Source organism: Terrapene carolina, unplaced genomic scaffold (genome assembly GCF_002925995.2).
Source record: "Terrapene carolina triunguis isolate 2854851 unplaced genomic scaffold, T_m_triunguis-2.0 Scaffold42, whole genome shotgun sequence".
In the NCBI taxonomy this organism is placed as follows: Eukaryota; Metazoa; Chordata; order Testudines; family Emydidae; genus Terrapene; species Terrapene triunguis.
Genome location: NW_020664393.1, coordinates 63,198,290 through 63,224,952, shown reverse-complemented (window position 1 = coordinate 63,224,952; position 26,663 = coordinate 63,198,290). Strand labels below are relative to the sequence as shown.

The 26,663-nt window shown below is 40.1% G+C and overlaps 1 protein-coding gene across 2 annotated transcripts; it reads right to left on the bottom strand.

The window, feature by feature from the left end:
- Window positions 1-586: 586 nt before the first annotated feature.
- GEN1 (GEN1 Holliday junction 5' flap endonuclease) lies at window positions 587-26,663 on the bottom strand. 2 transcript variants are annotated; one of them, XM_026655598.2, is made up of 13 exons: window positions 26,460-26,663; window positions 24,482-24,668; window positions 21,268-21,444; window positions 17,005-17,115; window positions 11,287-11,360; window positions 10,585-10,676; window positions 8,470-8,620; window positions 8,317-8,353; window positions 8,141-8,221; window positions 6,025-6,155; window positions 4,255-4,316; window positions 3,525-3,668; window positions 587-3,288 (listed from the first exon to the last, which is right to left on the bottom strand). In XM_026655598.2, exons 1-13 carry the CDS (start codon window positions 26,618-26,620, stop codon window positions 1,838-1,840), a joined length of 2,859 nt encoding a protein of 952 aa, XP_026511383.1. In that variant the 5' UTR covers window positions 26,621-26,663; the 3' UTR covers window positions 587-1,837. The 2 variants fall into 2 exon arrangements, with proteins under 2 accessions (XP_026511383.1, XP_026511389.1); XM_026655604.2 differs by lacking the exon at window positions 24,482-24,668 and having other exon boundaries at window positions 26,460-26,542.

The window sequence follows — 26,663 nt, the reverse complement described above, 5'->3', positions numbered from 1 at the left end:
GTTTCTATTGCTTCATTCCTTTATGTAGTGAGAATAAATGCTATTATTTTCAGAAGTAGTTTTAATCAATCTCTCTTGCCACCTGGCTGGACCAAAAAGGCTTGACCCTCCTAAAAAGGTATGGATCTTGAGTTTTCTATTTAAATGTTTCTCTTTTCTGTTCTATTTTATGTACTTATTACTGTAGTATCTAAACACCTCACACTACTTAAATAATTTTACCTTCACAAACACCTGTGAGGTAAGAAAATACTATTTCCCCCATTTTACAGAAGAACAACTCATGGAAAGTTACTGTAAAGGAGCCATTTCTCTCCTTTCCTGGGAAAGGCACTGAAGAGAACTGTCCTGCAAGAGGGAAGGGGATTGATTAGTTGAGATGATAGGTTCTCCTTTTCTCTAATTTCTACAAATTCTGTAAACCTGACATTATTGCTTCTTGATCAAAAAGTCTTCTTCATTGGCTGCTAGCTATGAAGAAGTCATGCATAATTTCACCTACCGCAGCGATTCTCAAACTTTTAGTATTGTGATCCCCTTCACACTGCAAGCCTCTATGACCATTAAAAATGTGTGTGTGTGTGTGTGTGTGTGTTAATTTAATAATTTAATTTAACAGGGGCTGAGGCCTATCAGCCCCATCCATTGCCAGGCCCACCCATGGGCTGACAGCTCGTGACCCTCACATAACTGTCTCATGACTCCCTGAGGGGTCAACACCCCCAGTTTGAGAACCCCTGACCTATAGCCAATGGGGAACTCAGTGGTGATCTGTGCGAAATAGTATGCAGTTTGGGATATGTAGTCCCAGTGAACTGTATCTCTGCATTAATGGGTGGGAACTATTGTGTTGCTTTTTTGTTTTAAGTCTAATTTCAAGGCTCCTTTTACAAACAATGATTTAAAATATGTGATGCTTGTAAATGAAGTTGCAATAGCAAATTTAATTTTAGGTTTCCTATAATTTAACCTCTTCTCTGCTATTACCTAAAGGCAAGTCAAAACTTGCAGAGAATTCATTCTTCTTGTTCTGTAGCAAAAAAATGCCACCAGCTACAAACATTAATTTAATACAATTACATTTAAATAAAAGTGTAGAGATAGCAATTGCAGAACTAGAATGCACCTAAAATACTCACTTTGAGTCCACTCAGCTGGCACTGATTCAAGTGGTTATTAATCCTTTTCTGGACTAGGCGTCTGTTCTAGCAGTTCATTATAGGACATGTCAGACAAATAAATTCAGCTACACTGGACAAGCTCAACTGCTGAATTTATCTGGTCATTTATTTAAAAAATGCTCAATACCACTGGTAAACAAGTATTTGTAAGCCTGTTTTAAAGTTAACACCCCATCAAGAGAGTGGAGCACAATGGGGAATTTCAGTTACACAAAAGCTGTATCAGTTTGTCTTGCTGAGAACACCTGATAGCAGCATAGCACATTGTAACTATATTATGAGTCTACCTTTACAAGCAAAAAGGCTAATGCTTTATTACATAAACCTTACCTCCTTTGGAATAAAATAGCAATGTTGTATATTATGTCCATGGCTATGGTGCTTATGGCAAGAAAACACTATACAGTCAAACGGATTTCAGGGCATGTCAGTTGTACTCCAGGGACTGCACAATTTTGACAACGTTTACATTTCAAACTTCAGTACCAAGTAAGCAGGACTTCACAATGCTTTCTATTAATTATGACTATGTCAACTTAGCAGTACAGTGTCTCTTGAGCTTGCATACACCAATGCTATGAATATGAGGAAAGGAACTATGTAGGAGTTTTAGACACCAAGTTAACTGTTTAACGTAATGTATTTTTAATGAAGTACTAATTGCTTTTGAGTCTTAGTTTGAGCCTTTCAGACAGAGGCAGGGGACTATCTACCCATACATCACAGTCATCATTTTTGCTTTGCTGCAGAGAAGAACAGGAATCTAATCTTTTAAATGACAGTATTGGGCTTGGGAAACTGTTAGCTTCCACTACCGAGGCAGGTTTTGGAGATACTTCCATTGACAAATTAGTGCTAGTTATTTTTAAATTTGCCTCTTTCTCTCTCCATTTAGTTGAAAGATTTGATCCTCTGTTTCCTCTCTCCTTGGTGGTGTTTTCCTTCATCTGAGCTGGATTCGGTTGTCTCCGCTGTTTAATTCTGTAAATCTGATTTTTATCCGTCATATTCCCATCATCACTGTCCTCACTAGAAGAATGTCTGTCATGGCACACACTCTTTTTAATGGAAGTTTTCCAAGTAGCTTGAGTACAGAATTTTCTAATGTGACAGTTATCTGTGGCCTTTGCTAACTTCAGTGATTCACCTTCGGAGTTCAAAGGCTCTGTTGCTTGACTGCTCAAACCCACAGACTTCAAACAGCTTTGTTTGGGGTGTTTTTGCTCCATTTGTACCAAGTTGCCAGGTTTTTTGTACTGTTCCTGGTAATTTTGTACACTAGAGATCTTCAAATATTTTTCTGATAACATTTTGATTTCCTTTGTGGTGTCACTTAATTGAATTGAAGGATAAGTGGAAATAGTCTCAGGAATTGATGTTTCTTTAATTTGTTTCAACAATTGTAAAGGTTTCGGTTGCACTATGTTTAGAGACAGTGCAGTATCTTTCTGCACAGACGTCTTCAGAAATATTCGTTCTCTTAAAGGCAACTTCTGAAGCTGTCCTACCAGATCAGTAGGGGTTGGAACCAAATACTCTGCACTGATGCAAGAATCTTCATCAGATTGTGTAGCACCAGAATATTTTGTGTTTTCCCTTGTTTTGTGCTGAAGTGTACATGGTTGGCTTATACAATTATTAGATGCACCAAGCTCAGACACTGAACAACAGGCAGAATCAACATGTGCTGGTGAAATGCTGAACGAGGTTCCTTCCCAATCAATGCCACTCAATTGTAGATCAGCTATCATAGAGGAAACATAAGAGGATGATGCCTCAGGGAGTTGAGTAAACTGTGCTGGTGAAGTAAAAGAGTTATCTAAAGCACTCTGATATTGAGTGTTGGGTGAAGCAGTTAGAGGAAGGGTAGATACTGGGTTTTGTAACTGAACGATTACAGTGGAAAAATCTGCAGCTAAAAGGGAATCATTAGATTTGGAGATACTTTTCTCCTGCATTTGATTATCAGGAAGAGTTTTAAAATCTGACTTGGAATCCTGCTCAGGAAAGCTTTCACATGTAGACTGCAAATTCATCAGAGACAGAAGATCAGCAACTTTACAATCGATATTTGAGCGTTCTCTCTCTTTTGGTTTATTTTTCTTACCTGAAAAAACAAAGAGCATACATAATAGGTGTTTCTTTGTGTCAAAGTAAAAAACAAAAAATAACCTTATAGTGCTAGCAGATGGGAAGGAGAGAAGGAAATGGGATCTTAATCTTCCACTGAAAATGATGTATGAACAGCTATGGAAGAGCTGATGCAGTCCTGAAAATATCTTTATTATCTGTGTTATGGCAGTGCCCACAGAGTGCTAAGCATTGGTCAGCTTTCAAACTTACTTCTCTGTTTCCTTTCCAAAACTTCCAACTTTTCCACTTTATAGAAGCCAACAATGTCAGGATAGGCAGCCTGAAACAAAGCTTCTTCCTCTACTGTAACCACAAAGGACTCTGTGGGCTGATCATCTGGTGTAACATAATGCTCTAGAAAATTAACAAAGGCACATTAGGGCTGAGGGCATGGAGGAAGGGAAAGGACCAAAGCAAGAACTATGCAGTTCCCTTGTCCTTAACTGCAATTTTCAAATATAAAGGTCAGTAGCAGATTAGAGGTCAGACCCTGGTCATGCTAAGGCCCCTTTGCACCAGTCTGTCACGGGCTGAGATTCCCCAATCATGGGGGATTTTTTCATGTGAAGTAGTGCCACCATAATATAGGTGATATGCTGGGGCCAAGGAGGAATAAAACTGGAGTCCAATGTGCTGTCGTAGTCCCAAGCCAGTATAAGGGACATCTTTGCCCTCCTCCAAGTGTGCACCAAGTGCTGCTCTGACACGCCTAAAGACTGCCACAGACAACCCCCCCCGCAAGGGTTCATTGTTTGCATTTTCAATCTGTTTGATTTTAAAAGTGTGTGTTTTCTGCATATGTTCATAGAACAGTTGTCCAATCTGTACTATAGGTCACTTGTGCATATTGCTGGCTACCCACTTCCTTTAAATGGGATTTTTGTCCACTGTTTTTAGTTACGTTACAGAATAACCCATGCGTGTATAAGACCGCACCAACCTGGTTTTTGCCATTCAATTTCAAAACAAGGAATTCCATTTTTAACACGTGTCCTGACTATCCTGTGAAACAAAAGCAGACATGGTATCACTAAATGATTTTGCTAAAGCAAGAAATGTGAAAAATCACAAACCTATTGCAAAATTTTAATTTTGTAATCTATGCAAATTAATCAGAGGGAAAAAAATCCTATGCCTCTATCAGTAGATTTAGTACAGATTCTAAAAATCAGAAAGATTTGCTTTTAAGATTTGTAACTTTTTCTTTGGTGTAGGTAAATAATAAACTTCAGTTCTTGACTTTGAACATTTAAACAGACCATTAGTGAACGTAAAGGTCATAAAAAAGGTACCAGATGAGCATCACTGGAGAGTGAAGTCCCCTTCTCACAAGAGATACAAAGGCAGTGATACTGAAAAACTTCCTCATACTGCCCTGCCTATGGCCCTCAACCCTAGCATGGGGACAACCTGACACAGTAGTTGTGTCTCTATTCATTCACTCCTTTTGTCTCTTTGCTCAGACTGGAGAGTTTTGAGCCAGAGAGATATTGCTTGGGGGGAAATATTCATTTTATCTCCATTGTGCAGTTTAGTTAGGTGTTGTTATGTGTGTGTGTGTGCATGCTGCTGCTGTTTTTTTGTTACATTGACAGTTGCAACTGAACAGCCATCAGATGATAACTTAATTTTGCTATTGGCAGTGGATTTGAACCAGCAACTTAGAGGTTAAAAGGTTCCACATTCTACTAACACTCCTACAAACCACTCGGTCCCTGCTTTCAATATTCCTTTGGAACAGAATTCTGAATAATAACCATTGATCCTGCAAAAACTCACCTTACCACTTGTGCTATTGCACATCTGTGAGCAGTCCCACTGAACTCAATGGAACTACTCACAATAAAGTAAAATGTGTAAATGTGTGCTAAAACAGGTTTTAGGCACTAATCCTGCATATATGGAAACTGAATGTGCTACACAGAAGCAGAAGGAGAAATTACTATGCTATGTAATAGGCATAACTCTATTCAGTGGTGGCTTTGCACCCAAGAAGGAAAGGAGAGGGTAATCGGATGTCTTTGGTTATCCATGAGGGTGCAAGATTAGTGATGAGATTGTCACAGGTACATACTGGCAATGTGTGTGGGTATATCATCTAAGCAGTGCACACCCTCTCTACACCCCCTTTTTTGCTGAATTGGTTATAGAATTTGATGGTAATACTGAACTGAAAGTTTAACAGGGTTAGACAATAATGATATTCCGTCTTGACAAGAAAGTATAGTAGAATTCAACAGCAAGACCATTCACTATTAGCCATAACAAGAGGAAAGCCAATAGGTATGACAAGAACTTCAGCTCTCCAGCTGCAAACTGTCACCCACTAAGATTTATAGACCACAGGCCTGATCGTGCATGGACTTCAATGAGCAAAGACTCATGCCCATAGTGCTGTATCTCATGTATAGTCCCATTGAAGTTGATGAGACTATGGCTAAAAGTGAGGGTGTGAAGAATCATGCCCTATAAACTAGCATTAAAAGAAACTTTTGTATACATTTTACTTTACACTTTATTTTTGTGTAGCCACAATGACAGAAATGCAGCACTGATTTAAGCTTTTACCTTTTTCGAAAGGCAGCACATAGCTCAAGGATGAGGCAAAAGGGGGAAGTAAATTTTACTTCAGTAAGTAATAAGATTTTCTCCAGTGACAGAAGTGAACAGAAACATGGAGTGAATTAAAAAACTTCACAAATTACATTACCGTATTGCCTGCAGTTGCTCTGTATCTGTCTGACCAGACTTTCTTTTGATCATGTCATAGCGTGTCAACAGTGACAACAGTTTCTTGCAAGCATAGTGTTTGGTCCATTCCATCTTCTCAAAAGCAAGTCTCTGTTAAGAAATGCAACCTTAATACCTTCTTATTTTGTTGTTACAGTGTCCTTAACAGTTATCTCAATGAACACTTTAAATATGTATTATGTTTTATACATCGGTTTAATACCCACCTTATGGTAAGACACTAATGACCTCTCAATGCAAGATGGCAGAATAATGGACATCCATAACAGGATAGATATAGCAGCCTGCTCAACTGAGAGTTAAGGGAGCAGTTGTGTAATAGCAGCAGCAGGAATGGGAAGGCCACATTGAAAGCTAAACATTTTCCCATCAGATTCTGATAACGTATCTCTCCCATGCATGCACACCCACAGATTTTTATCACCTTCCACCAGAGTACTCATTAGTGGTCCATTGTCTATACACCATTCATGTAAACAGTGCCATCAGTCTCAGAAGGTGGAACATCAAAACAGATCTTCTGCCCTGCCAGGAAAGGTGAGCCTTAATGTTAGCCTTGGAGATGACCTAACCAAGAAGGGTATAGTTTCCAACTTCTGTACATCATCCCCAAAACAAAATTCAGATAGATAGTTCTCTGTTATGCCGCAAGAATCCACTTGGTAAGGTTCCACAATTATGTTGTCGGGTAGTCTGTAAATCAATCTAGAAGAGTCATTGTTCCAATGGACACTGAAATCATCCAGCACAATAAACCCGGGAGAATTCTATACTGGGCACAAGAACATAATCACTCAAAGGCATAAAGGGCTGGCCTATTTCTGTGATTAGCACTAAATGGCATCACCAATTTTTGCATTGTAAATATCAGTCTCAAATGTTATCTACAGACTTTTAGACAAAGCTGTTCTAATGTAAGGTGACCTCTTCAACTGTGTCGATTAAATACAATTTTGTGTATACATTTCAATTATGTTTCCTTTTGTATTGATAGAGTACAACTACAACACATCTTAGGGTTTGATTAAATGTATAAATGCAGAGTTCTTACTGGTAAGCTATTGGTAGCCAGCCTAGTTCAACAGCACAACGAAGGCATCGTTTATAGCACTAATGCTCAGAAGAACAATATAACGTCAATATTGAAATAAATTTCTTGAAAGACGAGAACAGCGGTTCACAATTTTTTTTATTTTTTATTTTTATGATGGAGCTCCCTTTGCTACAGATTAGGAAATGGACATTACCTTGTGTCCTTTTTACCAGCCCATGACAGTTGCCACCAAATTCTTTTTTATTCTGTCCAGTCTCTCTCATGTATTCTCTGCCCTCTCTCTCCCTTGCACACTTTCCTTCTCTCTATAGGGTTGTTATTTTCAGCTATTCCCCTCACCCCATTATTTTCTTGTTTAATGGATCCTCCTCCTCCTTTCCCACTAGGCAGAAAGCTACATCCTGCTCACCCACTATGGAGCTATCTATTAGTGGGCCAGATCTGTAGCTACTATAAATCATACTAGTTTCGCTGAAGTCAGTTGTGCCATGCTGATTTACACCAGATGAGGATTTCACCCATTGTACTTTAAAACAGTGTTAATGATACATTAGTATCTCTCTCTCTCTCACGCACTAGGCTGATAAAATCTACATCCACTCACATAACCTCTAGGGAGCATGCCAGGGCAGATCTTTGAATTTTTGGGATGATGGACCTTCCCAGAAAAGCCTCCAAATTTGGTAGGTGGCAATTCAGAACTGGTAAGTGAGGGCTAGCTGCCATAACAACTCAACAATTCAGGACAGGATGTGAAAAGGAACTTCATATCTAGCTAAAGCTGCAGTAGTTGTGAGTGACCCTGTTTTCCAGTTTCTTTCACTACATTGTCCCCTTCTACAGCTATTCTAAGGCCTTAATTTCAGATTTCCAAACAAACATGTATATTAAAGTTGTTGCAAGGTTCTTACATTCTTCCCACTGATAAAAGTTACTAATTAACGTTAATATTCTTAAGTGCATTGCATACTAACAAATGCAACATGTCAAAGAGCTGGATTCTCTATGTATCATTCTGTACCTGAAAGGACAATAAATTTGGCCTCTGGCACTCCATTATCCTGACCAGTTTGTTTTTGTTTACAAGAAATTCTTCGATAACCTTGAAATAAAACAAAGAGAGGACATTGAGAAGAAAGTTAGCTGAAAATCCAATTCACTGATTCAAAATGAACCTTTAGCAGGCTTTTTAGTTACCTCAGAAAATGGAAAGCCCTCACAACCTCTAGCTTTTCTGCAAGTAAAACATACACATTAGGAACAGGATAGAAATGTGTGTGATGCAGGACTTGCATGCTCACCCTGCACCTGAAAGCAATGAGGAGCAGTTCATTTTGAAGACATTCCTACTTTCTGATATTGTCCTCCACTGCATTTGTCTGTTTCACTCGCTCTGAACAATGCCACTCACAAGGGCAGCAGTATTGGTAGTCATGTGGTTCACAGTACATAACACTTCCACACAGTTTACATCCACTGAGCTCATGGTCCTTACAAGAACCTACAGAAAAAGGAAGAAAGAGAATGAGATGAACCATGTTTCCCAAACTACACAAGAGTGTTTCATAAAGTTGAGTATACGTGGGTATATCACCAAAAGCTGCTGTATACAGAGCTAAGCACACTAGCAATACTGAGTAACAGTTACAATAAAAATCAGATTTTTCTTGTTAGTTTGAATGTTGCAGAATGTTATTCTGGAAAATTATATCTCTAAAGACCCACAAATATCATGCATATGTGACACCGTGACAAAACTGTGGAATGAATGACTCTCTCTCTCTCTCTCTCTTCCTCCCTCTCCCCGCCCCCCAAAAATTTCTTCCTGTAAGCAGCATTGGGTTTGAACTGAAGGTGCCAGATAGATGGTCCTCGAGACTGAATGCCACTTTAAAAATAAATCCAGACACAGTAAGAAGAATAGCAATGCAAATGTTCTCTGCTAATCTATCTCAATCCTGTCAATGGAGGGCCCGCCAACATGAATGACTGAGTAGTTCAGTCTCAATGTCAGTTCAGTCTTTGCTCTCTTTATTGACACTGCCAAAAAGGTGCCAACTATGACGGCAGTTTGTGATGTATACACCTGCCCAAACTAGATCTATACCACCTAACAGCAATTCAATAGTAACATCTTCTGCATGCCTCCAACATGGCCCAGGCTGGTACCAGTGGCCTGCAGGTTTAAAAAAAAAAGTCCTACTCCATCACCAATCCTCAAGAGAGACCTTTTATATTTTTTAAAGAAAGATAATCCAGAAGTTGAGACCTGCATAAAAGCAATTTTTAATGCAAGTCATTTAAAATATTTTAAAGGGCATTATCCTTTTTCAAAAGGCATTATACAGTAACTCCTCACTTAAAGTCGTCCTGGTTAACGTTGTTTCGTTGTTACGTTGCTGATCAATTAGGGAACATACTCGTTTAAAGTTGTGCAATGCTCCCTTCTAACATCGTTTAGCAGCCGCCTGCTTTGTCCACTGCTTGCAGGAAGAGCAGCTCATTGCAGCTAGCTGGTGGGGGCTTGGAACCAGGGTGGACCGGCAGCCCTCCCATCAGCTCCCTGCTCCCCTAAGTTCCCTGTGCTGCAGCCGCCCAGCTATCAATCGGCAGTTCAGCTGTCCCTCCCCCCACTGCCATGTGCTGCTCCTGCCCTCTGCCTTGGAGCTGCTCTCAGAGACTCCTGCTTGCTGTGCAGGGGGGGGGGAAGGAGCGGGCTAATATCAGGGTGTCCCCCTTCCCCCTGCTCCTGAACCCCATTTACCCCTTCTCCATATAGAGCAGAGTGGGGACAGAGAGGGAGAGAGACAGAGAGAGCTTGGGGCAGCAGCTGCTGTCTCAATTTCCTGATCCACTTAAAAAGACAATGCACTTAAGAGTGGGTCAGCTTACTTAAAGGGGCAGTGTACATCTTTCTCTCTCTCCCACGCACAAGGTGTGTCTCTGTCTCTGTCTGCTATGCTGTCTCCCCTCCCTCGTGTTCGTGCTGCCTTGTGTGAGCGGCTACATTAACAACGTGTTAACCCTTGAGGGCTCAGCCGAGTGCTAGTTCATCATTTAGCAGCAAGGCATTCCCTGGGAAATATACCTCCTTCTTCCACCCTCTAACTTCACCACCTCAACCAAGCTTCACAATCACCATAGCAGTGAACAGCATTAAATTGTTTCTTTAAAACGTATACTGTGTGTATATCTATATAATATATAGTTTTTGGTCTGGTGAAAAAAATTTCCCTGGAACCTAACCCCCCCAGTTACAATAATTCTTATGGGGAAATTGGATTCGCTTAACATCGTTTCGCTTAAAGTCGCATTTTTCAGGAACATAACTACAATGTTAAGCGAGGAGTTACTGTACTTATAAGGCTCCAGAATGGGCAGCCTCATTACCCAGAGGCGCTGGTGGGGGGAGCAAATAAAATGCACATCAAATTAAAACAAAAATCTACTCCTTTTCATACCGACCTGGATGATGGCACACAGAACAATGAGTCATCTTGTTAACTGTTAGAACAGATGCATTACCACATTGAAGGTGTCCTTTCCATTGATCAAACCTAAAATTATATTACAAACGTTAATGTAATGCAATCCCATAGCTTATTCATGCAAATTCTACCACTTAAGTTAAATATGGGGAAAAAAATCATACCACCTAATTCATCCTCTTAAAACTATTCAGTTTTCCATTACACAATTTGTTTCAGTAAATGTACTTTTGAGTACGTACTGGATTGTTGGGATGTCTAGCTTTGAGAATCATTGGGACAATAGTCATACCAGACAACATTAGGATCTAAAGTCCCGATCCAAAGCCCTTTAAAGTCAATGAGAGTCTTTCCAAATTACTTTTGTGGGCTTGGGATCAGGATCTAACTCCTCTGATCCTGCAAACAAGTATACATGTGTTACTGTTTGCCAGAATAGGGACTATGAGTTAACACAATTTTAAGCAATAACTAACTTTAAAAAAATAGTTTGCCTGGAAGAATGTATTGTTTGAATACACACCTGATCATCATGTAAGAAATTTAATATTTTGTTTCCTTAAAAATTAAAACATGAGTAGCATAGACTCAGGTTCAAAGTGCAACATAATACTGCCTTTCAATAAGACAATTTAAAACACTGAAATATTTCAGGAGACAAGACAAACTTTAACTTTACCTCTGCAGTAAACTTTGACCTCGCAAAGTCTCAATTAACTTTAAAGCTTGTTCTTTTCCAACTCCTGGCACTCCCTTTTAGAGAGAGGGAAACATGATACATATTAAAGTTTAAACTAATGTAAAACATTCATATCTGTTAGGTGTAATAACAAAAAATTAATTCCATGAAGAATTTAAAAAAATTCAGATGCTTCTTGCTTTATATATATAATATGGATTTAGCCATCTTACTTCTGCAGAGTGGAAAGCACCTTGGAGTGAATTCATTACAATTAAAATCCTTACTGTTTACACAAAAAATTAATATGAGGTTGTCATAAGATTGTAGTACGTCTCCAATGCAACTACAGTGGGTCACCCCTATGTTGACAAGGTCATCTGGGAAATATGTTTTGTTTAACTGAATCCTAGATGGAATCTAGTCCACAATTAGACATAGCACAGAAAGGAAGAAAAGAGGTCTTGAAGAACAAATTTAAAAGTCAGTGAGAAAGCTGCATGAGAGGAGTCAACTTGAACTACAGCAACTGGGAATTGGGGTACTCAATTGGAGGGGCAGAGACTAGGGAAAACATCCAAGCCAGACTCCCATTGAAAGATAGTTGAAACAAGTACATGTAGAGTAGGCTCTTCAGGTTAGGGACTGTTTTTTTTTTTTTTTTAAATGGGTTTGCACACTGCCTAACAAAACAGGAGCCTCATCATGGAGCAGAACCCTAAGTGCTACCCAATACAATTAATTAATTAATATTAAATAGAAACTCTTGCTTTAGTAAACATCTGGTACATTAATGAGGAAGAACAAGAACTGAATTTTTCAAAACATGCATGTGCATTTATGCCATCTTGTTCTACAGGACAACAGGAGCTGAAGGAGAAGCCCAAAAGTGTAAGAGTGACAGGATGTCAGAGCTCCATAGGAAAATGGACACACTGCAACAATCTATTACTTTGGCTAAGGATACAGTCAGGAGCACCTGCACTGACCTAAGAGAGGCAATGGAGGGAGCTGACAGCCAGAGCTCTCAACTCCGCTCGCTGCTCCCTTTTGGGAGCCCAGCTGCCCCATGGGCTCCCAGCTACCCGCCAGGGCTTCTGCTTCTCTGCCGGGAATGGGGCAGCCACCCGGGCTCTGAGTGGGGAGCCCAGGCAGCTGGCAGGAGCCCAGCTGGGAGTGGGGAAGACTTTATTATAAGCTGAATTCCACATTAAATTTTTTAAGCATTGAAACCAATGGCATGATGTGGCCCTTAAACAGTTAAATGGCCAAAACAGAGTTGTTTTGAAATCATGCTAAAGCAGAGATTTACATCCTGATTCACCCAAGCACTTTAAGCACACACTTAAGTGCTTTGTTGTATTGGAGCCTTAGATGAGATGACAAGTCAAAAAATTACTGTCAGGGGACTGGGCCCATAAGAAAAAAAAATAAAATAGTTTGGTAAAAAAAAAAATGTTTGGAACCCTTGAAGAGTAAGACAAGAGTGCAAAATGTTTGGACATTAGGAAATCCAAGGTGACAGAATGAGAATCTGCTTGTGTTAATGGAGAACTGAATTCCTGAACTCCTGACAAACTTGAGTTTGAGAGAGTTAAAAGCCAGAAGGGATCATCTAGTCTGACCTCCTGTATACCACAGGCCATTACATTTTCAGCTATATTAATCCCAATGACTTTCGACCAAAGCATCCAATCCCTATCACATGGGATGGTGATCTACTAACCAGGCAGTTTTATTTAATAGTTTAACTCTACTGTCGCTCCCTCCATCCTCTTCCCCCAACTCCCAATTTGATAATGACTGCCAATGTATTGGGTAAAAGTAATTACTGAAAAATTGTGTGTGGCAATAAAATGTATAGATCTTATTAAATTAAGTAGCTAGTTGGTACTAAACTGACGTAAACTTGAGGGCCTTACGTTTGTATGACAGAAGTGTGTCCTATCAAATATTTTTGTATAGGTAAGAGCAACTGATCACTTCAGATAAGCTTAATATATGTTAATTAAGGCTTTAAACAAAATAAAGACAATTTACAAAAATGGTAACTCAAATTGTTCATGCCACTTATGAACAAATAGTAGTCCTGAGAGCTCCACCATGGAGGCATTTGCTGACAAAGTAAATGAAATAATGATTGCTACTTTAATTTTGATTTTTTACAATCCATTGTTCTTGTGGCACCACTAGCGTGCATGGCTTTTTACAAAGTCCTTACCCTGAGGAGCTTACAGTCTACAGAGTACAGCTAAGTCACATGGCTTGCATTTGCAGCACAAACATAGGTTATATCATCAGCATAATGATTAAATCAATAATTCAAGAGGATTGGGGAGCTGTAAAGTTGCAGCTGAATAAACTGGATACCTAACTGTATAGCTTGAATACACATTTAAAAATCAATTAGAAGTTTGTCATTGGACCGTGGCCAGCCGCTTAGGCATCTAATTACAGCATGTCAATCTCCAACTATTTCTAAGCAATGTATCATTTCAGGGGTAACTAACTAGGAACATGGAAATAAATGGTTATAGGTGAAGTAGAATGAACCACCTCTTATTTCCTTTTAATACTACAGCTATCAGGAAGTCACTCCAGAAGATAACCAGTTACAACTTCTTGAGGTTTTAGAAGCTTCTTCTGAGAAACTAAACAATACTCTTCAATGGCATAAGGATATTCTGAAATCATCTTTGGCTCAAGACAGTTTCCATTTAGATAAGGTTAGGTTAATCAATAAATCTTTCCCTGATCTATCATATATTAATGATTTCCAGTCTCTCAGGTACATTTTGTCTGTAAAGTGCCAAACACTCTTATGATGCTTTAGAAATACCTCCACCACCACCACTGCCTAAGAAGAAGATTGGTAAATATCAATTCTGATCACAGTAACTTAGCTAAAAAGCTGTTGTATACAAGAATTGGGTGGTGTCTCTTTAGATAGTTTGAGAGCCCTTTAATAGACCTTACTGCTTTCTATGTTTTCAAAGCCATCAGAACCCTGCAAGGAGCATGTTGCATCTAGTTAGTAAACATGGCTATTTGGACCCCCTTCCCCCCGTGAACGTGGTTCCTTCATATTATGTTTCTTCACCTAATTATTTGGTTTACATTTTAAAGTAGTAAAGACAGAAGCTGCTATATGGAGTCACTCTCTTCCTCACACCCTTCATTCTAGTCTTCACTCTGGAGGTTTACTTCTTTTCTCACTTCTGTTTCATTCCGCGGTTCTGCCACCTTTTTCTCAGAGATTTTTCAAATTGTAGATGACTGTGCCTCCCTTTTCCTGTCCAAATTATCATCATCTATATTAGGTCAGAGCAAATAACTGGTGGAATGCAAACAGAGCCAAGTGGAGTTGGTTCACAAGCCTTTCATTAGGTTTCCTGACACCTTTTCAAGGCTAAAAGATGTACTTCCTTAATCCTATTATGAAAAACATTAAATGATAATCTTGCTTGACAAGCCCTAACCTTCATAATTTTGAGTGAGTAGTGTTGCAACCTGTGGTGAGGGGTGGCTCCAGGCACCAGCGCATCAAGCGTGTGCCTGGGGCGGCAAGCCGCGGGGGGCGGCCTGCCGGTTGCCGTGAGGGCGGCAGTCAGGCTGCCTTCGGCGGCATGCCTGCGGGAGGTCTGCCGGTCCGGTCCCATGATTTCGGCGGGGGGTACGCCGAAGGCGCGGGACCAGCGGACCTCCCGCACGCATGCCGCCGAAGGTAGCCTGACTGCTGTGCTTGGGGCAGCAAAATACATAGAGCTGCCCCTGCCTGTGGTGCTTGGTCCCCCTAATCTGAGCAAATGATGCCATCTAAACACTGAGTGCTAGGAGGCAATACCCTTCTCACTATTTTGGGGAGAAAGGGCTCCAAGCTTTTTTTTTTTAAAAAGGAGCTAAGGTGGGGTGATTCAAAAAAGTTTAACACACCTGATTTACAAAGACACCATCAACTTGAAACAAAAGTAATTTTCTTCTGGAAATTTTATCTCTGTTATAAGTTATTCCTAAGGCTTGGTCTAGAGTAGAAAGTAGTACCAGAAACACTTGCTTTTAAACAGAATTGCAGGAAGATTACAGGGAGGGGAGGGAACCTCTCTGTTTGAGTTTCTTTGCTCTGGAATTAATCCTGAGCCTCAGATGTCAATGGCAAAATTCCCAATGACTTTGTTAAAGTGGGATTAGTGAATATGTGCAAATTAAATTAAATTGATTTGTTCACTGCCTGTGGCATCTCCTGTGTCTCACAGGGTGATGAATTCACTCTCATATGCCGCTCTGGGGTAGTTCATAATAATATTTTTCCTTAGCAGGAAACCAGCAAAAGCAGCAGAAAAACAAACACAAATTGAAGAGATAGCAGGAGAGTGGAAGAGGGATAAACCCAGGCATATTTATTATTTCTTTTGGAGCCACGCAAAACAAGCTTCCAAACATCAATATGGGAACAAATCTCACTGATTTATTCTATAGTATTTTGATAACATACTATTTAAAGAGCGCATCAAAAATAAATTATATTTAAGTTTTTGGTTTCTGAAAATAAGTTTGACAGTGTCCCTTTAAAACACTCTACACTTGAGAAGTATTTACTGATATGGGTATCATCAAAGCTTTTGTGACATGTTACATCTCTGTTTGAATAATATGCCTCTGCTGTGTAACTCAGTACATTCTAATCTGCAATAGAGTTTCAGCTCTCCAAAGGATAATCTTGCATATTTGAGAGACTAGGGTATAGAACAACTCAAGAGCCATTTTTGGTTGAGTGGAAGTGACAGACACAAATGAGGGTTTAGACTGATAAACTGGATTTGGAATCGCTTCACTTTACTTGGAATGAAGGAACAGTGGGGTAGACTAACCATCAGAACAGCTTCATAATGAAATGTTCACTGCCATAGTTTGCAAAGAGTAATGCACATCACCCTTTACTGGCAACTTCCATTTCAGCTCATCTTTTTCTAGTCAAGAGCATCAGTACTTACAAACCGAGACTATTATTTCCTCTCAACTTCCTCTGCATGCATTACAGCAGCAGTTTCCAATTAAATGTCAGGACATGCTGTATCAGGCGTGCCTGGTCACACCAGACAAATGCATTTGTTAAACATTTCTTTAAGCCCTGCAGCAGAAGTGGTTAACTCCCCAATTTCCATACAGTCATGCTTTTTGGTCAAATCCACAGTGTGTCAAGAACAGTCTACCAGCAATCACATTTAGAAACAGTTATTACTGATTTCTCCAAACAGAGTGTACAAGGATTTTTCTGGCAACTGTGCTTTCCATAAACATACTGTAGACTACCCCATTTTCAAACACGCTTGTTACTAGCATAGTTACAGCCACAGTGTGGACAGAAAGCATAATCTAATGGACTAAGTGTGAGACTGGGAGCTCAAAGTTCTAATAGGCTCTTAGTTGCCTATGCCAGCTCTTCCACATATATATTACATGCCATCTAAATTTGTTTTAGCTTCCTTATTTGTAAAATGATAATACTCACCTATCTCACAGAGTTGCAAACATTAATTTTCACTACAAAGTATTATGAAAATGTCTTTACAGTAGGAGTTATTAAGGTACTTTCCTCAGCTAGATGTCTGTAGTCTACCATGCATTTCATGTGTTTTTATACATGCTCAAATCTTAACTGGTACTGTATGTTCAGAAAAAATAAATCACAGGAACATGGTAAATAATTAGTTTCCTCACCTTAGGAAGATAATCACAACCAAGAAGAATTGCTAGCCCAATCAGAGACTCTCTGTCACAACGTAGTTTCTCCTTAATAGAGGACATTGTATAGCAGTCAACATGTGGGTCCTGCAAGAAAAATATTACAGCTGGGAATAGTGTAGGCAGGACCACAGGTGACTAGGAAATTGATTTGTTGCTGACAGGTTAACAGCAATTTGTCTTACTGTTGTTCAACTGCTAGCATAGAAGAGACCAAGCCATTTGTCATTGTTACACAAAGTATGATTGACATAAATATCATCTTGCATTGAAGACTGACCACATGATTTTAAGAACTGCAGCTTTCAAAATCTACATACAAATGTAACTGTTTTTAAGTACAATAATTAATCAAGGATTAGCAAAAATAACAGGAGTACTTGTGGCACCTTAGAGACTAACAAAATTATTTGAGCATAAGCTTTCGTGGGCTACTCAAGAAACTGCCTGAAAAAGCACAAGAGCAAATCCACGCAGACACACCCCTAGAACACCGAGCAGGGGTATTCTATCTGCTACCCAAGATCCATAAACCTGGAAATCCTGGACGCCCCATCATCTCAGGCATTGGCACACTGACAGCAGGATTGTCTGGCTATACAGACTCCCTCCTCAGGCCCTACGCTACCAGCACTCCTAGCTATCTTCAAGACACCACTGACTTCCTGAGGAAACTACAATCCATTAGTGATCTTCCCGAAAACACCATCCTAGCCACTATGGATGTAGAAGCCCTCTACACCAATATTCCACACAAAGATAGACTACAAGCCGTCAGGAACAGTATCCCCGATAATGTCAAGGCAAACCTGGTGGTTGAACTTTGTAACTTTGTCCTCACCCATAACTATTTCACATTTGGGGACAATGTGTACCTTCAAATCAGCGGCACTGCTATGGGTACCCGCATGGCCCCACAGTATGCCAACATTTTTATGGCTGACTTAGAACAACGCTTCCTCAGCTCTCATCCCCTAACGTCCCTACTCTACTTGCGCTACATTGATGACAGCTTCATCATCTGGACCCATGGAAAAGAAGCCCTTGAGGAATTCCATCATGATTTCAACAATTTCCACCCCACCATCAACCTCAGCCTGGACCAGTCCACACAAGAGATCCACTTCCTGGACACTACAGTACTAATAAACGATGGCCACATAAACATCACTCTATACCGGAAACCTACTGACTGCTATACTTACCTACATGCCTCCAGCTTTCATCCAGACCACACAACTCGATCCATTGTCTACAGCCAAGCTCTACGATACAACCGCATCTGCTCCAATCCCTCAGACAGAGACAAACACCTACAAGATCTCTATCAAGCGTTCTTACAACTATAATACCCACCTGCTGAAGTGAAAAAACAGATTGACAGAGCCAGAAGAGTACCCAGAAGTCACCTACTACAGGACAGGCCCAACAAAGAAAGTAACAGAACACCACTAGCCATCACCTTCAGCCCCCAACTAAAACCTCTCCAGCGCATCATCAAGGATCTACAACCTATCCTGAAGGACGATCCATCACTCTCACAGATCTTGGGAGACAGGCCAGTCCTTGCTTACAGACAGCCCCCAAACCTGAAGCAAATACTCACCAGCAACCACACATCACACAACAAAAACACTAACCCAGGAACCTATCCTTGCAACAAAGCCTGTTGCCAACTCTGTCCACATATCTATTCAGGGGATACCATCATAGGACCTAATCACATCAGCCACACTATCAGAGGCTCATTCACCTGCACATCTACCAATGTGATATATGCCATCACGTGCCAGCAATGCCCCTCTGCCACGTACATTGGCCAAACCGGACAGTCTCTATGTAAAAGAATAAATGGACACAAATCAGACGTCAAGAATTATAACATTCAAAAACCAGTTGGAGAACACTTCAGTCTCCCTGGCCACTCGATTATAGACCTAAAAGTCGTAATATTACAACAAAAAAAACTTCAAACACAGACTCCAACGAGAGACTGCTGAATTGGAATTAATTTGCAAATTGGACACCATTAAATTAGGCTTGAATAAAGACTGGAAGTAGATGGGCCATTACACAAAGTAAAACTATTTCCCCATGCTTATTTCCCCCCCACCCTTACAGTTCCTCATATCTCCTTGTCAATTGCTGGAAATGGGCCATTTTCATTACCACTACAAACAGTTCTTTTTCTCTCCTGCTGATAAAAGCTCACTTAACTGATCACTCTCCTTATAGTGTGTATAGTAACACCCATTGTTTCATGTTCTCTCTGTGTGTGTATATATCTTCCTACTGTATTTTCCACTACATGCATCTGATGAAGTGGGCTGTAGCCCACGAAAGCTTATGCTCAAATAAATTTGTTAGTCTCTAAGGTGCCACAAGTACTCCTGTTCTTTTTGCGGATACAGACTAACACGGCTGCTACTCTGAAACCAATCAAGGATTAGAAATTTAACCAACACCCTAGGCTTATAGAATGACAAAAGAACACTCTGAAGCTGCAAAGGATGAATGAACAGGAGGAAGTTGTCTTCTATCAAAGGATCTGAACTTTAAAAAAAAACAAAAACTTATAACCCAATTTTCAAACTTTTTAGGCACCTCGACAGATATTTAGACAACTAAAGTAAATACCCATTTTAATACTGATTTGAACACCTAATTTAAGACATCCCACTTTGAAAACTGGGCTCTAGTTTACCCTGTACAAATGTATAGCCAAATGAACTCAAGCAAATTGCCCTACATTTTCTTTTTTAACATTATGTGCTCCCAGCTCTGCCTCTTCATTCCATTAGTTCTCACAAAGATACAAGCACTTTTTTTAGCTGAACAACAGTTTCTTACACCAGGATACATTTAAATCTTCAATCTTTACTCCATTTGCTACTGCACTTGCTTGATGCCCTAGACTTAGCATAAAAGAAATCTCTCTGCATACTACAGAAGAGTGCTCAAGAGAGTTATTTGTTCTGCCTTCTCAAATGTATCAAACTACATTCCTAATGTATCTATAAGTTTAATCAGGGTGGTCTGTTTTATTGGATACATTCATTTTTGGACTGGTCATACTATAGCTTATTATTCAGACATACAAGACATGGTGTCAACAGTGCTTGATTTGGGGAGCAATCGTCATTATCAAGTGTGACAGTGTTACACATTTTAATGTGTATGTAAGATGCAAATGAGTGAATTTGCATTTATTTAACCCTATAGACCTGTTGTTTCTATAAGCACACAACTGTCACTACAGGGCTGTGTCCTGTAGAAAATTTACAGCTTTAAGTCACATAAGAATTCATGTAATAGAAAACCTAAACAGACGGCAGATAATTTCATGTTTGTTATTCAACTCAGCTGTTTTTCTTATTCATTCAGTGCTTGAACACTAATGAATCAAGCAAAGCAAGTCTGCTTTATAAAAACAGAGATTTTAAGCAAGACCAAATACAGGAAGACAAAAGTATGACACTGTTAGTGTTGTTAATATAGTATTTAGCCTGTATATTTGCCTGAAATAAAATTTTGGGTTTTGTTTGCCTGTTTGACTTTTGATATTTTTACTAACGTGTGAACAAAAACACTGTGTGTTGCATTTGCCCACAACCAGATGGGGTTTATAGCACAATGAGAAAAGATAAGTAAGTGAGTTAAAGTGTTGCAGGTTTTGGTGGGAGTTTAATATATACGACTGCCTCAAATCCTATCGCAAGGCAAGGTCAAGCAACCAGTTGGGAGGGGCAAGGAGGGGCGGCATAAGAAACACTAAAAAGCGAAAGAAATGGTGACCCTGGCCGAAACACAACCTCACTCCCTACCCTTCCGATGAGGCACAAAAGAGGCGGTACCAAAGCCCCCAAGACTCACAATCCTCCAAAACGGAGCATGACCATAAATTGTAAGGGGTGGGACCAGGGGTATGTACTACAGATATAATTAAGCCTGCTAAGGAGGAGGAGGTGGGAAAAAGGAACGGAGAAAAGCTCTGCAGCGTACAGAGCTATGGATATGCTTGCTTGATTAACCCCAATAAACATTACATTGCCTGCACTTCAGACTGTGGTCTTCTGCTTTCTGTCTGTCTGACAAGAACCAAGTGAGTGGTGAGGGAGAAGCCCTAACAGATACCATAAATATTTTGAACAATTAACTAGGTGCTTCACATTTATTTGAGCAATATAATGAGTGTGAAGTAGTCTGAAGGAAAAAAGACTCCAAAAAACTTAACACTACCTTTGCATTCATGGTGAAATTCCTATAAACTGTTCGAGCTCCATACAAGAAAGCATCTCCATCATTGGTAATGCAGCCATCCACATATCCATTTCCATTCAGGTAAGCGCACATCGCCTCCGCTTCACCAGCTGCTTGAACCCAAGGTAATCCTAAACACTCCAACATTTCAAGGCACTAAAAAAACAAAAATATTCAAGAGAAGACAGAGATTGAATCTTCAATTATCCCTTTTTACAATTAACCATTTTTCCTAAATAGTCCTCAGGTTCATGTGTATGTCTGCAGTGGCCATTATTATCATCATCATCATCAATGTAGTACTATCATTGTATGTGTCACTTTACAATACATGTGGGATTGCAAACAAAGACTAGATCCTCGACTGAACTAACTTATAATTTATAGTGAGTAGGGACATGGTTATGTTCAGTTTCACAGTACTAAACACACACTGAGTGCCAAAACACTTCGCGTATCAGATAGGCAGGGGCGGCTCCAGGCACCAGCGCAGCAAGCGCGTGCCTGGGGCGGCAAGCCGTGGGGGGTGGCCTGCCGGTCGCTGTGAGGGCGGCAGTCAGGTGGCCTTTGGTGGTGTGCCTGCAGGAGGTCCGCCAGTCCTGCGGTTTTGGCGGCGGGTACGCCGAAGCCGCAGGACTGGCAGATCACCCACAGAAATGCCGCTGAATCCGGGTGACCGCGGACCGCTGCAGGCATGCTGCCGAAGCCTGCCTGACTGTCGTGCTTGGGGCGGCAAAAAACAGAGCCGCCCCTGCAGATAGGCTCATCAGATTTTTGAAGGAGAGGCTGGAGGATTGGCATACATTGCTTAGGAGGTTTCTGTGCAGAAAGAGGCACAGAAGTAGACAGTGAGCGAAGCTTGGGTGGAACATAGGCAAGACAAAGTATGAAACAGGACTTCTTAAACTTTCATTATGGATCACATCTTAATGAAGTGCCTCAGGGATCCACGTCCCCTCTCATTCATGATCACATAACATCTCTGTGATAATTACAGCAATTGCTTAAGTGGAAAAGTAATAGATGGGAATGTGCAGAGGAACAGAGGAGCCAATCCAGAGATGCAAGAAAGTGTGTATGTGCATGAGTGAGGTAGGGGTCCGGGGGAAATCACGGTCAGAGCAGCAGAAAAGGAAGGTTATCTTTGTAGAAGTGTTGTGTGCAAGCTATCTGAAATGACTGTACTGAATTATTATGGTGCCTTCTCTTCACAAGTCAGGATTTTTAACAAATCAAAACATAAAAGTGGCATAGTAAGAATTGCTGTCCTATTGGAGCGTAGCTCACGCCAAGCAGCTTGACAATATTAAAATATTTTATTCAGGTTATTCATCTGGTGTCCAATCCAAAACCCACTGAAATCAATGGAAATATTTCCACTGGGCTTTGGATCATGCCCTTGAAGAGGAACAAACAAAGCAAATAAAACATCTTCCCTCATTTCATTCCTGTCCTATAAATACTTTTCCAACACTACCAAAAACTTTATGGAAGTACACTTTACTTCAATCACAAAAGAAACCTGGCAAACAGTGAAGCTGACATTAAGTATCTCCAAGTTACTAATTGATCTACAATGTTACTTAAAAGGACAGTAGTCATTGTTGTCCAAGGCCCACAAATTCAACATGCAAATTGATATTGCCATGTAGTACATTATTTTGATACGAGAGCAAAGAAAGAACTGAACACTAAGGAAATGAGGAATTAGTAACGAAAGGTATCAATAAACAAAAACTTCCATACAGAATGACAGAGCGATTTGTCCTGCAACCTTGGTTCTCTCAACCTAGTTAAATACATTTCTCACCTAACATTTTCACAGCTAACTATGTTAACATGGCTATTTTCCTGGTTCATAGACCTAGGCTAGAAAACAAGTCTACTGTGTTATTATGTAATGACCAAAAGCGTGCTAGGTGCTTTAGAGCAGCGGTTCTCAACCAGTGGTCCGGGGCCCACTGGGGCGCCACGAGCAGGTCTCAGGGGGTCCGCCAAGCAGGGCCGGCGTTAGACTTGCTGGGTCCCAGGGCAGAAAGCCAAAGCCTCACCACCTGGGGCTGAAGCCCAGGGCTCTAAGCCCTGCCACCCGGGGCTGAAGCCGAAGCCTGAGCAACTTAGCTTCACAGGGCCCCTTGTGGCATGGAGCCCTGGGCAGCTGCCCTGCTTGCTACCCCCTAATGCTTGCCCGGGCTTTTATATGCAGAAAAACAGTTGTTGTAGCACAGACAGGCCGTGGAATTTGTATAGCATGTTGAGGGGAGGGAGGGGAGGCTCAGAAAGAAAAAGGTTGAGAATCCCTGCTTTAGAAACATATAAACAGCTCTACACAACACTAATATGTTTATTAGGTAAGTAAAAAAAATATAAAAACAAAAAGGCTTATGAGGAATTAGATGGCTTGAGAGATTGGTAATGAGATACAGAGCCTTTTATCTCAATCACTGGTCTGAATCCAGCACCAGAGAGACTTGCCATGCAACAGCTGTTAGAAGAACAACTAGAATTTCAGTCTACTTTCAAATGGATGGGTGTCCTGATGCCAAAATCACCATGACAATAGTCCACCTTCTTTCCAGCATCAGCAAAGAGATTAAGGAATGGAACAGAGCAAGTCAGGTTTAAGGCGCATCCAAGGAACGGTGAAGAGAACTTGTACTAACACTACCTGCGTAATTCCTATTGTGTGCTTAGCTCCAGAAGAGTCTCCAGCATTGTCAACCTAGAACTATTAACAGGCACTATATTCACTTAAGATTTATTGTCAATATGTATACCTTGGAGTTTAATAAAAGTGTATTGAAATTTGCATAGACAGGGGAGACTACTAAGTTTGTAGACTCCAGAGTGTGCATAATAATTTTTACGTGCTAATTCAAATGATCATTCTGCACTGAGTGACATCGTTGTGCTCAATGCTGTACAGTACATATGGGAACACACTGCCCCAAGAAGTTTATATGATCTTCACAAAAAAAGGGGGTTCATAAACTCTTAATACAGCAAGTTACAGGACTAATATCCAATCTCAAAGTGATGCAAATTTTTTGGGGGCAGAATCTCATTGAAAAATCTGTCTGGAGTCATTTCTATGTGTCACATTTATTGTAAATTCTTTCCTTTTTTTTAAAACGTTTTTTCTTCCCTCTCCATTCTCTAATACCCCAAATAATGAAATTCTTCTATCACTCACCTCTTTTAAAACTGATTTAAAATAGGATCTCCCTGTTTTTGCAGCCCTAGGTTTTTTCGAAGACCCATAGCGGAGCTCATTCCTCTTACTCATTGTTTCTGCTTTCAGCTTTGGGGCATCCCCCTCCATCACAAACACCAATTTGATCTCCATTGAGGTTAAAGAAGAGATTCGAAAAAATAGATTCCTGTGTTAACAAAGTAAATAAACAATTTCACTGAAAAATTTAGTTATAAATTAAGCCTCATGACAACTGATGTGTATACCCTAAATGGAAATTTCATGTTGGTCAGAACTTCATAATGAAACATACACAGTTTCAAACCAAGGAACAAAAACAGCAAAAGAAACACCTTAAGAACAATTGGATTATAGCCCTAACCCAATGCTCCTCCATCCACCCAAAAAGATTCTATAGCTGCTATTTGGAAAACACACACAAACACATCCGAAAAGATTTCATACCATTTTGTATTGCAAGTCTTTGTACAGGTACATAACTATAGAGAGGAAAGATGTTCATTTTTCTGTGGACTTATTGCTCAGAAGAACTTTAATACCTTTTCATGAATTCTGTATTATAGGAATATATTCTTGTTCAGCCTTCCAAAACTGTCATGAAATTTACCAGCTCATGAACAAGATCTGCTCCCAGACCTACCTCCATACTGATGATAAAGGGAAATTGGAAGGAGGGAAACAGACATCCTGTTAAATCAAATGTTAAAATGTTGAGAATACCTCAGATGCTATGGTGATCAGTGTGGTATAAAACTCAGATACAATAGAAATATAATACTATTTTTAGCATACTGATTTATATATTTCTTGTGGGCAAAAAGAATGTTGCATCTTTCATAACTGCAATTTTTCCTACTACAGTAATACTGAGTAGGCACAAAGACAATACATTTTTCCCATAATCCATTGAGCCGACATTCGAAAGCAGTAGAACAAACATTCAAATGTGTTAGATTGATTTAGAAAGACTACTGCTTAAAAATATTTTAGTTAATATACTACTACTGAGGGGAGATGAACTGACATTTCTGGAGGCTGAAACCCTGTTTATGTACAGAACAAATATAATACAATCAGTTTCAGTGTAAGTTTCCCTAAAATGGCTTAGCAATGTACTTTTAACCCTGTCCCCATGAAAGCTTGTCTACAGTGGTGGAATAATTTATTCTCCAGATCCATTCAGCTTTTGGTCACTCTGCTGAAAGTTCTTAAAAGGGTGCCAGTTAGGGTGATCTGTGTGATGTGGGTATGTCCATTAGAAAATTGACTGATATTTCCACCCCACTGCAATCAGAGTAATAACTTTCTGTTACTGCTAACATGATTAGTAACTAACAGATTTGAATCAGTGCCCCCATGCCAGACAATTTTTGAATTAATTGCTGATCGGCTAAGGCTGCATTTTTGAAAGTGGTCAGCTATTTTGGGTCCCTAATGAGAGACATTTTAGATGCTTTCAGAAAACGTGGTGCATCCAGAATTCCAGTTGAAGTCAATTGGCGCTGTGGATTCTTACAAGTTTAGAAAATCATCCACAAAGCCTCTTGAGCTGGGTACTCAAAATCTAAGAGACCTAAAAGCCACTGGTCACTTTTAATAGTAAAATTCTAGTTGTCTATAGCTCCACATGTCCTCTTTTCAGTCCTGTTTGCACAAGTCAGTACTTTGGAGTTACAGTCACTTTGATTAGTTTGTTCTTTAACAAGCATCAGACACATCAACCAAATATGCACATACTCCTCAAGGCACTTCATAATGGCTCATGCAGAATGATCGGCACACACTGAGTAAGTGGTTAAAACTATATGGTAATATGGACTACCATGGATTTTGGAAGTACCTTGGCATAACTCTGGGAGCAAAGCACCAAATGAGCAAACTACATCATACAGATTCAAACACTCACCGGTTACAGTTATCCACCCAAAAGAAGAAGAAGAAAAAAAAGATACTGTACCTAAGATGAGGCTTGGTGACTACTCCAATCATCTTTTTAACAGTCTGTGCCTCACACACCCATAGACTTAAATCAACAGCAAGGGTTTTTCCCCTGAGACTGCTCAGATGAACATGTTCTTTCACAGGCTCCAAGATCTGCCATAGATTAGTCACTCCCATTGTCCTGAATTCCGCCTTGCCAATATGAGGGCATCAGCTGTAA

Bases quoted from the DNA above. Each gene is read 5' to 3' on its own strand.
- GEN1 (XM_026655598.2), bottom strand. From the start codon at position 26,620: ATGGGAGTGACTAATCTATGGCAGATCTTGGAGCCTGTGAAAGAACAT. The intron at 17,116-21,267 runs GTAGTGTTAAGT...TTTTTCTTGCAG, and splicing joins ATTTCACCATGAATGCAAAG to GACCCACATGTTGACTGCTA. The intron at 10,677-11,286 runs GTAAAGTTAAAG...ATATAATTTTAG, and splicing joins GGTCAAAGTTTACTGCAGAG to GTTTGATCAATGGAAAGGAC.